The sequence below is a fragment of the Tamandua tetradactyla genome, chromosome 25 (genome assembly GCF_023851605.1).
Source record: "Tamandua tetradactyla isolate mTamTet1 chromosome 25, mTamTet1.pri, whole genome shotgun sequence".
Taxonomy (NCBI): Eukaryota; Metazoa; Chordata; class Mammalia; order Pilosa; family Myrmecophagidae; genus Tamandua; species Tamandua tetradactyla.
Window position 1 is genome coordinate 19,407,947 of NC_135351.1, and position 14,384 is coordinate 19,422,330.

Sequence of the window (14,384 nt, forward strand, 5' to 3'; positions counted from 1 at the left end):
AGAAAACCTGATGACAGAATATCTTCACTGGGCTGTCTTGCGTGTAGAGCATGCCATTCCTTCTCATTAGCATCGGCGCTGGTGACAGGCTCCGCAGAGTGGCCAGGACACGGTGTCACATCTGCAGTGAATAGGTGATTGTTTCTCCCTAGGAAGTCCCAGGCTTCTCGCTCCAGTGTGTCGCTCTGTGCCAGCACCTGGCTGGAAAACCAGGCCCTTCCTGGCCGACACCCGCCACCTCCGACCACTTCTTCCATGCCTAGAAGGTCATTTTGAGGACATGGGATTCAGAGGTCTTACATCAGGTTATTTATACCAAGCTTGAGGTAAAAATCTCAGAAGTCCACTGCATTCCTTGTGTATGAGGGAGTTGGGGTGTGGGGTACACTCCCTGAGTTCTGTCCTTTAGGGGCCTCCAAAGTGAAAGTGCTCTTATAGGGTTTTGGTGAATGCCTCCAAGTCCCATCCTCCCCAGTCTTTTTCTGTCTGGGGGCCTGGGGGCCACCTCAATAAAGAAGGTGTTGTAGTATGAGGAAGGTGGCAGAAAATACAAGGACTGCATTTATGCCTTCACTCTGGAGGCTTCAGCTTACCAGGAGCAGAAAGTATAGCTCCTACCCAGGGAGCCCCAGAAGGTCCTCTTACTCTTGCCTGGTAACTACAGAGGGGTTTGTACAGTTTGTCAAAGGGAAGAGGGGGAAGGAAAGGGATCACTGCTTCAGCAGCAGGAACTCCTGCCACAAGCGTCGTGCTTTATCGGCAACTGTTGTCACCATCTGCAATCCTATGTACCATCTCCTGTGTGCTGGGAAATAGAGGTGGAGCTGTTGTCATTAACTGGCAGCTAGATGCTTGACTGGAAGGTTTTTCTACCCCGCCCCCAGCTGTTGCATCTCTTCTAGGCCCTGAGAAAAGGTGGAGTGGAGGAGGTCCGGACCAGCCTGGAGCACAGAGTCAGGGAGCTGACAGACACATCACCTCTTGTAGTTTCATCAGGGCCCAGATATAACAGAAAATAAAAGATTCAGGAGTGTCAAAACTCAGATCTCGAAGCTGCTTCAAATCCTAGGCAAGGAGGGAAGGTGCTGAAGGAATCAGAGCCCCACCCAGAGGCAGCCTGCCCCTTTGTTGCATCCATCCTGCCTCTTCTTTGGGGGTTTTCGGCCTCATTACAGTGATCTCTGCAAGAGAATGGCACTCTGCACTTTGACAGTTTCATTTAATTATGGCAGTTATTCATGCTTTAATAGCTCCTTCCAAATCATTAACCATTTAGTTCTCACGCTGTCCCTGGGAGGCAGGTCATTTTCTAGATGAGAAAACTGAAGCGTCAATAATAAATGACTTGGAAAAGGTGACATAACCAGTTAACCGAAAGGTGTTGATGAGACTGGATAATTTCCAGCAAGCCGCAGGAAGGCCATGGACCTCTGTAAAATGGCAATTATTGCAGGCACAAGTGCACAAATGTCAGCTCTAGTGAGAGTACGCTGACCTGAAACATCCTGGGTGTCACCAGGTGACTGTGATATCCTTTTCTTCTTTCTCTGCAGCAGACTCCAGGCGAGTCCTTGATCGAACCACTAGTTTTAAGGAGCTAGTTTTCCCCAAGGGTGGTTATGTATGTGTAGATTTCAGTAAACAAAAGTTATTATGCTGTTTTCTTTTTATCAGAGCGGTTGTTGGTTTACAGCCAAATCACGCAGAATGTATAGAGTTCCCATGTACACCCACAGTTTTATATTTTGATATTTTGCATTAGCGTGGTACCTTTGTTACAACAGGTGAACCAATATTGGTACACTTATATTAACTGTGGCCCATCAGGGTTCCCATGACATTAGGCTTCTCTGTTTGTGTTGGGTTCTATTTCTTCTTTTTAACATTTTCATTGTGTTAAACATATAGGCAAAAGTTTTCCACCTTAACCATTTTCAAGCATACAATTCAGTGGTGTTAATAATCTTCTCCCAGACTTTCCCATCTCCTGACATAGAGCCTCTGTTCTAATTAAGCACTAACTTTCCATTCTGCATCCCCACCCTTGCCCCATGTAATCTGTATTCTAGTTTTTGACGCTGAAGGTGCGTTTTCTTGTCTAATTGCTCTGGCTAGTGCTTCCAGTACAATGTTGAATAGCAGTGGTAACACTGCACATCCTTGTCTGGTTCCTGATCTCAGGGGGAAACTCTTTCATGGATGATATATTCTGTTGTTCCTTTCCTAAGTGGCCTTTATCGTGTTGAGAAAGTTCTCTTCTCTTCCTGGTTTTCTGAGTGTTGTTTTCATGAATGGATGTTCGATTTTCTCAAACACCTTTCTGTATCAAGTGGCATGACCATGTGTTTTTTTTTTTTTTCCCTTCATGCTACTAATACTATATATTGATCGATTTTTCTTATGTGAACCATCCTTACGTCCCTGGGATAAATCCCACTTGGTCACGATGTATAATATTTTACATACACTGTTGATCCTTGTCCTTGCCCTTTGGATGGAAGAGCCTTAGACTCTTGGTGATATGGGCATGAGTACACTTCCCAAGTTTGGGGAGGGCCCTACAGGCGAGTCATTTGAATGTGCAGCTGCTGCCCTTTGGGGTCCTGGTGGCTAGCATCTTCTTCAAGCCATTTTTGTTGTGCTTCTTGGCAAAGCACATGTTCCTCAGGAACACAGGTCTACCCCCTTAAGAGCTACATGTCTTTGTGATCAGGGCCTCTTGATGCTACTTCTGTGCCATTTTCAGTGGTTATGCATGGTGTGGTTCTTGGACTTGGCCATGTGTGCACGCTCGCTAAAGCTCCTGGAGCACCTGGAACTGGGACAGAGAGGAGGCGGCCTTCAGTTGGGAGGTTTTTGATGACTGATTCAACCTCTTTACTTGTTATGGGTCTGTTGAGATTTTTTGTTTCTCTCTATACTAGATTAGGTCATTTATGTTTCTAGGAATTTGTCCATTTCGTCTAGCTTATTTAATTTGTTGGCGTATAATTATTCATAGTACCCTCTTATAATCCTTTTTATTTTTTTAAAATCAGTAGTTATAGTCCCACATTGATTCCTGAGTTTAGTTATTTGTGTCCTTTTTTTTCTGTTTGTCAGTCTAGCCCAAAGGTCTGTCCATTTTATTGATCTTTTCAGGGAACCAACTTTTGGCTTTGGTTGCCTCTCTCTATTGTTCTTTTTTTATTTTTATTATTATTATTATGAAGAATAACATACATACAAAAAAGCAATAAATTTCAAAGCACACCACAACAATTAGTTGTAGAACAGACTTCGAGTTTGGTATAGGTTATAGTTCCCTAATTTTGGGTTTTTCCTTCTGGCTGCTCCAAGACACTGGAAACTAAAAGAAATATCAATATACTGATTCAGTAGTCATACTCATTTGTTAAATCCTATCTTCTAACACCACCTTCTCCTCTGATTTTTAAAAATTATTGTTTCTTGATATTTATTACATATTCACATACCATGTAATCATTCAAAGTCTACAACCAGTGGCTCACAATATCATCATATACCTGTGCATGAATCATCACACTTGACTTTCCCCCCCTTTTTGTGAAAAGTAATATATATACAAAAAAAAAACAAACAATAAATTTCAGAGCACATCGCAACAATTAGTTGTAGAACAGGTTTCAGAGTTTGGTATGGGTTCCAATTCTACTATTTTAGGTTTTAACTGGAGACTAAAAGGAATATCAGTCTAATGATTCAGCACTCATACTCGTTTGTTAAACCCTCCCTTCTCTGTATAACTCCACCATCACCTTTGATCTTTCTCCTACTCTTTAGGGGTATTTGGGCTATGACCATTCTAATTTCTTCATGTTGGAAGGGGCTGTCGATAATATGGGATAGGACGATGGAACCAGTTGATGTTGTGGAGAGGCTGGCCCCTCTGCATTTCAGGACTTACCTGGTCCAGGGACCCATCTGGAGGTTGTAGGTTTCTGGAAAGTTACCCTAGTGCATGAAACTTTCGTAGAATCTTATATAATGCCTTAGGTGTTCTTTAGAAATTGGCAGGAATGTTTTTATTTTCGATTTCATTCATCTCTGTTCTAATCTTTATTTCTTTCTGCTCACTATGGATTTAGTTTGCTCTCATTATAGTTTCTTTACAGGTGAAGAAAGACTGGTTGTGATTTTCTATTTAAAATGGAAGCATTCACAGGTATAAGTTTCCTCAGAGCACTGCCTTTGCTGCATCTGTAAGGTTTGGTCTGTTGTATTTTCATTTCATTTGTCTCAGGATATTTCCTAATATTCCTTGTGATCGCTTCTTTGACCCACTGGTTAATAGTGTATTGTTTAAATTCTACACATATGTAAATTTTTAGTTTTCCTTTATGGTATTGATTTCTAGGTTTACTCTGCGGTGGTCTGATTTAACGTGATTTCATTATCCTTAAATTTATTTAAGATTTGACTTGTGGCCTAATATATGGCTTATCCTGGAAAAGGATCCATGTACACTTGAAGAATTTTGTGTTCTGCTGTAGTTGAGTGGAGTGTTCTACATATGTCTGTTAGGTCTAATTGGTCAGTAGTGTTGTTGAAGTCCTCTTTTATTATTAATATTTTTTAGATGTTCTGACTGAACATCTGAACTGATCACTGACTGAAAGGGCTGTATTAAAGTTTTCAACCACTACTGCAGAACTGTTTCTCCCTTCAATTCTGCCAATTCCGTTTTTGCTCCATATATTTTTGGGCTCCCTTGTGAGGTGCATACGTATTAATAATCATTACATCTTGCTGAATTGAAACTTTAATCAAAATATATAGGCAATACCTCGGAGATCGTGGGTTCCATTCCAGGCAACTGCACTCCTGTGAGTATCATAATAAGCAAGTCACATGAAACTTTTTGGTTTCCCAATGAATTTAAAAGTTATGTTTACACTAAAGTGTAATCTTTTTAGTGTGTATTAGCATTATATCTAAGAAAACAATGTACATACCTTAATTTAAATTACTGTTAACAAGACCAGTCACCATCTGTGTCTTCAGTGAGTCATCATCTTTTTGCTGGTAGAGGGTCTTGCCTTGCTTTTTTGACTGCTGACTGATCAGGTTGCTAAAAGGCTGAGGGGTGTGTAGCAATTTCTTAAAAGTAAGACAACATTGGATTTGCTGCACTGATGGACTCTTCCTTTCACAATTGGAGTTAATGCTCTCAAACTCTGCCTGTGCTTTCTCAACTAAGTTGATGTAATATTTTGAAACCTATTTCGACAACATCCATACCATTTTCACCAGGAGTAAATTCTGCCTCAAGAAACTACTTTCTTTGCTCATGCAGAAGAAACTCCCCATCCATTAAAGATCTGTCACGAGATTGCGGCAATTCAGTCACATCTTCAGGCTTCACTTCTAATTCTAGTTCTTTTGCTATTTCTACACCATCTGCAGTTCCTTCCTCCACTGAAGTCCTTGGCCCCTCAAAATCATCTGTGAGGGTTGGAATCAACTTCTTTCCAGATCCTGTGAACGTTGCTATTTTGACTTCCTCCCGTGAATCACGAACGTTCCTAATGGCATCGAGAATGGCGAATCCTTTCCAAAGAATTTTCAGTTAACTTTGCCCAGATCCATCAGAAGAATCACGATCTATGGCAGTTGTATTTCTTCAATAAACAAGACTTGAAAGTCACAGTAACTCCTTTATCCCTAGGCTGCAAAACGAATGTTGTATTAGCAAGCATGAAAACGACATTAATCGTCGTTGTTCCATTATAGAGCACAAGCAGGAATTTTCAGAATGGTAAAGAGCATTGGCTTCAACTTCCCCTGCTGTGTTAGCCTTTAACAGGAGTCAGCCTAGGCTTGTGTCCTTTGAAGCCAGGCATCGACGTCTCCTCTTTAGCTAGGAAAGTCCCAAGTGGCATCATTTTCTAGTAGAAAGCTGTTGTGTATACACTGAAGTTCTGTTGTTGTGTGCGTCCACCTTCATCAATTATGTTAGCTAGATTGTCTGGATAACTTGCTACAGCTTCTACCTCACCTTCTACTTTTCTGTTCTGGAGATGATTTCTTTCCTTAAACCTCATGATCCCACCTCGGCTAGCTTCAGACTTTTCTTCTGCAGCTTCCTCAGTTTGCTCAGCCTTCATAAAATTGAATCGAGTTAGGGCCTTGCTCTGGATTGGGCTTTGGCTTTTAAGGGAATTTTGTGGCTGGTTTGATCTTCTGTCCAGACCACTGAAACTTTCTCTGTACCAGCCATAAGGCTGTTTCAGTTTCTCATTCATGTTCACTGGAATAGCACTTTAAATTTCCTTCAAGAACTTTTCCTGTGCATTCACAACTGGCTGGCTGTTTAGTACAAGAAGGTTAGTTTTCAGCCCATCTCAGCTTTAAATATGGCTTCCTCACATGTCTTCCTTCACACTGTCTGGCCTCCATGGTTTCTGATAAGATTCCATTGTTAATCTCACTGAGAGCCCTTGTACATGACAAGTCGCTTCTCTCTTATTTTCCAAATCCTTCTATTGTCTTTACCTTTTGACAATTTTGCTATAATGTGTCTTGGTAGAGATCAACCCTGTTTGTAGCTCATTGATCTTCTTGGATGTGCATAGGCATGTCTTTCATCGGATTTGGGAGGTTTCCAGCCCTTTTTTGCCTCTCCTTGTCCTTTTGGGACTCCAGTGATGCATATCTTGATGTTATCCCACAGTTTCTCAGGCTCTATTCATTTTGCTTTCTTTTCAATTTTCGTGTCCTCGCATTGATACATCCTTTCTTCTGCCTGTTCAAATCGGTTGTTAAATCAGACAGCACACCCCTGTATTTTGAAGGACTAGATCCTTACAGCCCAGCAACCTGCACCAGGAGCTGTACTTGCAGACCACACTGCTGCCTGCCATGCAGTTGGGAAAGGGGGGATGGCAGCCCCTGCACAGAAGGTAACTCACCAGTATTCACTGCATTTACCAGCTTCTTCTTCCAGCTCTTCCCTGGTTGCTGCAAGTGTTCCACTAGACTCCAGAGTTTCCAGAATAGTTGACTTAGCCAATTCCTGGAGCTTGCTTTTCCACCATCCTCCCACAATCCTCTGTGTCCCTCATTTTTGAAAGACACATTTGCTGGACAGAAAGTTCTTGGTGGGCAGTTGTTTTCTTTTCATACTTCTTGCTTCCCTGGTTTCTGATGAGAAATTGGCACTTAGACTTACTGGGGCTCCCTTTTCCATGACAGGTTCCTTTTTTCTTGCAACTTTGGCATTTACCAGTTTTGATTATAATGTGTCCAGGCATGGGTCTGTGATTTTATCCTGTTCGGAGCTCACTGGGTTTTCTTTGATGTATATATCCATGTCTTTTGTTGAATTTGGGAAGTTTCCTTACATTATTTCTTGGAATATTCCTTCTGCCCCTTTCTTCTCCTTCTGAAGCTGTTAAAATACATCTACTGGTATGCTTGAAGGCGTTCCATAGGTCTCACAGGTTCTACTTTTCTTTCTGCTCTTCAGACTGTATCATTTCATTTGTCTTATCTTCTTGTTCACTGATTGTTCTGCTTGCTCCGATCTGCTGTTGAGCCCCTTTAGGGAGTTTTTTATTTCAGTTATCGTGGACCTCAACTCTGGTTATTTTTGTTTGGTTCCTTTTTATAACTTCTTTCTCTTGAAAATTCTCATTTTGTCTTTTTCCTGATACCCTTAAGTTCTTTGTATCTTCCTTAAGTTCTTTGAGCATAGTTAACCAGAAAATGAATTTTTTTTTAATGAACTTATGTCCAAAGTTTACTCTTCTTTGTGGATGGTTCCTGGATTTTTATCTTGTTCCTTTGGATGAGCCATTATCTCCTGTTTCTTTGTGTGCTTAGTCATCATGTTGCACACTGTACATTTTAAGATTTTAATGTATTGCCTCTGGGATCCAGTCCCTTAGCTGTCTCAATTCCAGGAGATAATAAAAATGAGCAAAAGTAAAATACACTTATCTCAGTCTTTGCATATTGGCGCTGTTGGCTTGTGCTCTTCAAAGCTTAGCCCCGCTACCATTGAACTTGAAGCTCAGCATGAGGTAAAAGTGTAGAGTCATCTCCAGTCTTCTTTGAGCATATGTCTTCCTTGGCATGCATTATACTAGGAAAGATGTCCCAAAAGTGCTCTATTTTAGGTTTTAAAGCCAGTAGTCCTTTGTCTTATGCTGCTGTGATTTGTTTCCTACACCAATTTAGCTGTCTGCAAGCTGCTTCTGTATGCAGGGCAAGTTGTGGGATGGCAACCTAACACAAGTATCCCGGTTCAGTCCTTCAGGCTGGTACCAGCTATACTGGTACTGCCATACACACACCCAAGTATTCGTATAGGAGTTATTGAGCTCCCTCTGGGAGGGGACAGTGAACCCACACTGAACGTGCAGGCTGTCTGCACACTGAGTGAGGACTGGGATTACAGGGTTGGGGTTAGAGGAGGGGTCAACAGGGGTGCTGCAAGGCTGTTGTACCATTTTTTAAGTTGTCTTTTTCTTGATTTGGTTCTTACCCAGTTACTACAACCCTTCAAATGTTTTCCAGAACTCTGAGGAAGATGGCTTTGCCAGTTTTTGCTAATTTTTCATATATTCTGTGGGGGAACTGAACCCTGGAACATCTCCTGTCGCCATCTCGCTCAACTGGAAGTCTTAGGGTTAATATTCTTGAAATTGTAGGTAATGAGTTTTTTAACAAGAGGTGCTGTTTTTTTCCAGTTGAAGAGAGCAGCTGGAGTGAATAAAACAAGAGAATTTGGATGACTATTTTGATCTCTAGATTGACTGAGCTTTAGCTGGGGGCTAGAATGTGGTATAGACTTCTTTCTTGTAATGCCTTACAAAAAGCAAGTCAGGTCTGTATCTCCATTTCATAGCAAAGGGAACTGACATGGAAACAGGCAATGTTGTTTGCTGGCCTTGCAAGAATTGGGACAGACAAGAATTCCTATAAAGTGCTTTTATACTACTTAGTGTCTATGCCAGACCTTCTGAATTCACAAAGACTCCCCTGTCCAAAGCCCTGTTCACAGATCAGGAGGTAAGAAAGTCCTTAGTTCTGTTCTTGTTCCACCTTGCTTGGACCCCACATCATCTCCAGGGTGACAGTGGTGTATTGACTCATGGGAGATGTCGGGAAAGTGAGCCTGGGGTAAATATATCCAACAAAAGGCACCCCTAAAAGACACGCAGGCTGTTAGGAGTGGATACGCTGATGTTTCTGGGGTAAGAGTCCCACATGTTTTAATTTTCCTTGGCTGCTCAAGCAAACACCATACGATGGGCCAGCTTAAACAACGGGAATGTATTCGCTTACCATTTTGAGGCTGGGAAGATGTCCAAACCAAGGGGTCATCAAGGCAATGGCAATGCTTCCTTCCCGGTGTCGGGGGCTGGCTGTCACCAATCCTTGGCCCTGGGCTCCTCTGTCACACACGTGGCAGCCTCTCTTGGTCTCTTCCTTCTCTTCTGGGTTCTTTCGACCTTCAACTTCTTCTGTGGCCTTCTCTCTTTTTCTGAATTTCATTCTGCTTATAAAGAACTCCAGTAGCAAGATGAAGACCCCTCCTGATTGAGGTGTGGGTTACACCTTCTTAAATGAAGTGACCTCATCAAAAGGTCCTACTTACAATGGATTCATACGCCCAGGAACGGATTAACTGCAAGAATGTGTTTTTTCTGGGGTGCCTACAGCTCCAGACCATGCTGCCACATAATCAAATACGGCTTGTCCGTTTTAATGTCATCCTCCTCCTCCTTGCTGTCATTTTTAAAGAAGTATGTGGCAAAGGCAGAGCTCTGGGTCCTGGTTTTTTGTTTCTTGGGTGGGGGGCAAGCAGAGGAGTAACAGCAGGTCTGAGGTGCTCCAAGAGGTAATCACCTGGTTTGTCTCTAACCCCCTTTGTGCATTTGGGCCTGCTGGTTAACTGGATATAGGTTATACATACTCAGATACAAAGATGGTATTGGTTTCTCTTGGGGGCTTCGTGCAGGCACATTGCCAAGAAGAGCCTCACCCACGCAAGACCATGGGGGTCTACAATTTTCTGAAGCTGTTCTCAGGCCCTTGTAGCCAGCAGTGGGGCAGTGCTCTTTGGGCGGGAGGAACGAGTTTACCTGCGATGCTGGCATGGTCACACCTTGGCCAGTCAGTAGGAACATGGGCATGGAGTCAGAGGGTCTGATATCTAGACTTTTTAGCTATGTGTATCCGTTGAGACTGTCTGAAATGCTAAAGCTGGGAAAAGAGACTACATTAAAAAAAAAAACAAAAAACTAACCAACCTCAATTTTTTTTCTTCTTCCAGAGCCTCAGAGGGCAAGACTGTAGAAGTACCTTATAAAGGTGATGTAGAAAACACCATTCTGGATATTCTCGGGGGACTGAGGTCTACCTGCACGTATGTGGGAGCCGCCAAACTCAAGGAGCTCAGTCGGAGGGCAACCTTCATCCGCGTGACGCAACAGCACAACACTGTGTTCAGCTAACCTTGAGGACGGATCCCCACCCAGCTCAAGTGGAAGTGTCAACACACACCTGCTTTCCCCATCATCCTTCCTCTAACCCCCAAGCTCCTACCTGAGAGCTCCTGGCTGCTCCTGAATAGTGGACGGCTGCCTCCTCCCTCATGCCACCTGGAGGCTTTGGGTATCCCCCTTGTACCTTCTTGGAACATGGAAGCAGGGCACACATTGAATCAGTGGTCTGAGCCCAGCTGCCCAGAACTCATAACCTCATTGTTCAAACTAACATACTTTTTTTTTTTCTATGAAAATGATTTCACTTTAATATAATGCTATTATGTGGATTGATTGAGTGCTGGAGTTTGCATTTGCAGGATGAAGTTGCGTGGGGTGTAGCTGGGGATTCCTACCTCGTTCCTAGACTGGGTCATAGCAAACCACTCTTGGCCCTTTGCAGTCAAGCCACCTTGGAAGGGAGGGGAGGACTTGGGGAAAGCAAGCAGAGCCACAACCAGTGGGATTTCCTGCCTTCAACTTTTGGTAGCTGGAAAAGAACAAAAGGAAATTTTTCACCATCTTCATCGCGTGTACCATTGGGGAATTCCACGTGATTGGTGGAATTCCTGCTTCTAGCAAGCTATTTCTGGCTTTTGCCTCCCCTATCCCATTTCATTCCTTTCTCAGCCCTAACTTGCCAGATTGGACTGTCCTAGAAGGAGCTTATAATTTTTTTTTTTATTCCCTGGGATGTTTTAGTGAAGGTAGAAAGGGTCCCACTGATTAAAAAGGAACAATAAACCTTAGCCAGTGGTATCCTAAACTGGTTTAAAACGCGAGTTAGAATAGTTCCCTTGTCATCACAGTTAATGCTTTTGAGGAAGGACTGCACTGGACTGCTGTCTAATGGTCAATTAATTGACTGATAATGACCTTTTCTTGGAAAAAGGAGCCTACAATAGTCCACTTTGACACTTGTATAAAACAGTGAACACCAGCTAAATTAATGATGGCAGGCCATTCCCTCTGAAGTATGACTCAAGTAATATGACTAGAAAGCTTACGCAGACCAGGATGTTTTATACTTCATTTACTTTTTAACAAGGCTAAAGGAGCAGATTCAGAAGTCAGATTTCTTCAAAAAGTCAAGTAAGGGTCCTGGAGTAGCGCAGCCTCTATTCTAACTGTCTGATTTTCCACGGAGGTAAATGAAAGGGCTCTGATGACAAGAGACCGTGTAAAGGCTCTAAAACCAACCCATTGTACTCTTGGAGAATGACAGGCCCACGTTCCGTTCTCTAAGAATATACTTAAAGATCCAGCAACATTAACCTTATGGTAATACTTTTCCTGCTAAATCCATAGGAATAACTCTAGTACCTGCAGAAACTCAGACAATGGCACTTTGGGGATATGACGATCAAGAGGGATGTTTAACAGCACGATGGGGGGCTTTTGCTGGAGACAAATCCATTTGTCGTCTGAGTGAGCCTTGAAACTCCCTCCCACGTCTTCCGCTTGAGCCCTTAAGAGTTTTGTTTCAGTGCAAAATAAGGGAGAGAGGCCAAGGAAAAGAAAGTTTCAAAGACATCCATTAAGAGTGAAGGGGGACCTCCTTCAGCCCCCTGTCCTAACCTGGGGACCCAGGCCCTTTTCTCACACTAGCCTCCAGGGCCAAGCCCAGAGCGGTCATGGGGTGGACACCCTGTTGGCTGTGACACCAAGTTGGTCCCTGCTTTATCCACCTTGTGCCATGCTTTCACAGACCAGCTGTGTGTGTCCGGAAACCAACGGTAGGTCCTTTGCTCAACCGGTTTTGGGGGAAGTAAAAACTGAGTCATTGCAAAAGACCCGCCAACCAGTGAGGATCATCAGGCTTACAAAAAGGCAGAATCTCGTAGCAAGTTCCCATCGGCCTCCACGAGGAGCGGGCTGCAGAGAGCCGGCAGCCGAGTGTCCTCTCAAATCAGGTGTTGGCACAGGCGACGCAGATGGAACACACACACACACACACACACACACACACACACACATGCTCTGCCAGGCAGGCCACGCAGATGGAACACACACACACACACACACACACGCTCTGTCAGGCAGGCCACGCAGATGGAACACACACACACACACACACACACACACACACACACACACAGGCTCTGCCAGGCAGGGGTGCGTGGGGAAGGGGCCCCAAGTCGGTTGTAAGTAGGAGAGTCTGGGACCTGAGCCTTAGCACTCACCTTGCTTTACCTCTTTGTGTTCCTGCTGTGCTTCTAATTGTCTCGAGGCCTGTCCCTTGGCAGCATGAGAAGGCAAAGATTTTCCCTCTTCAGTTTAACCAGTCGCTGGACCGAAGACTTGCCCAAACCTTTAACACTAAAAGTTGCCAGTCTGAGGAATTATATTGGCGCAACCACTAAGCCGTACCCAGCTGAGAATGCACACCATGCAAACCCGTCGTGCCCACTCAAGCCAAACCAGGGGCTCCACCCATGCCAGGGACCCCACTCTTTGAGTTTCTGGCAAGCATGAACTATAGGAGACACGAATGAACTCTGCCTTCAGACCCCTAACTGTTGATCACAAAACCATACAGAGTGCTCGTCATGTCACACGAGTCTGTGAAGTTGCCGAATGCTCGTTTAAAAACCAACATCTCTTGGGAACAGCAGTGTTCAGGTAGGAGAAATAAACAGGAATGGAACAAGCTCAGACACCAAATGTGGAAATGTGCCCTTTATCTCAATCTCATCACAAGCACCACCACCTCATACCCCCAAGCCCCCAAAAAAGAAAAAACAAAGGAAGGCAGTGTCTCATGTCACGCCTGTCCCTAACCTTCTCCCGTGCAACCAGAGAACTTCTGTGATCACAGCAGGGGTATGTGAAACGGAGGACTCACCTCTTGGAGGACCTAACACAAGCAAGGAGACACATTTGCAATTGGCACTGTTATTTTATTAGTACGAGTATACTGAAACAATAAACTTGTACTGGTATACAGACAATTTATTTAAAACAATTTTGTTCAAATTCTGAATCAAACATTGTTTTATTATAATGAAATAATTTCTACCTAGAAAACCTGCAAGCACCATCAAAGAAAGGGACCATAAAATTCAATAAACAGACTCGAGTGTATCCTACAAATAGACACACCACGATTAGAAAATAGAATATGAATTCTTCCATTTTTTTTTAATATTTGTTTTAAAAAAGCTAGTGCAAGTACAATATTTTACACTGGAATTACAGAGAGTATGCACGCATATGGAAAAAAGTTCTGTCACAATAAAAGCTCTTAACTATGTATGCACTTAAAATTTTTCTTTTCGGTAAGGTGCAAAACATCCTTCCTTCCCTAGTTCTCCTCTGTACTGGCCATGTCAGTCTGTGAGTGCCTTTAAACCAAGCTCTAGCATCCTTTTCCCTTGGCCTGTGAGAGGATTGTGGTTGGAAGTGGTGGTGGGTTATGCTTCCAAACTAAAGCACCCAGGGGTACAAATCTCAGCGGTGGCTCTGGGGGTCACCACCCCAGAGCTAGAAATGAGGACTTTATCCCAAGGCCACCACAAATAGTGATAGGACAACTGCCACCTCCTTTTCCACTGACCTGTAACCTGGGCGTTCGGCTGAGCAGTGCAGGCTGGAGCTGAAGAAATGATGGCAAACGGGCAGCATTCCTAGGACCAAATGAGTCTAGAGGGCACGCACACAGCAAGCCGAGCAGTTGCTGATTGCAGGAATTTACCCCACTCCCGGCCCAGCTAAGAGCAGGCGGGTCACCTCAGGACCAGAGAAGACCTGCGAACCCAAGTGCTGGGTAACCGCTCTTGAGAGACGACAGCTCTCAGCTAGGGTTGCCTCGGCCTTGGTATCTAGGGGGACGGGACGTCACCTCAGTAAGGGTTACTGGAAACAATGCTT

At 43.7% G+C, this 14,384-nt stretch overlaps 1 protein-coding gene across 2 annotated transcripts in view; it reads left to right on the forward strand.

Annotated features, from left to right (window-relative positions):
- Positions 1–10,804, forward strand: part of GMPR (guanosine monophosphate reductase) — an 82,297-nt gene extending 71,493 nt beyond the window's left edge. For both annotated transcript variants that reach the window (XM_077143966.1, XM_077143967.1), the window contains exon 9: positions 10,304–10,804. In XM_077143966.1, coding sequence (XP_077000081.1) covers positions 10,304–10,484 — 181 coding nt within the window. In that variant the 3' untranslated portion in view covers positions 10,485–10,804. The remainder of the gene's footprint in view (positions 1–10,303) is intronic.
- The last annotated feature ends 3,580 nt before the right edge of the window (positions 10,805–14,384 follow it).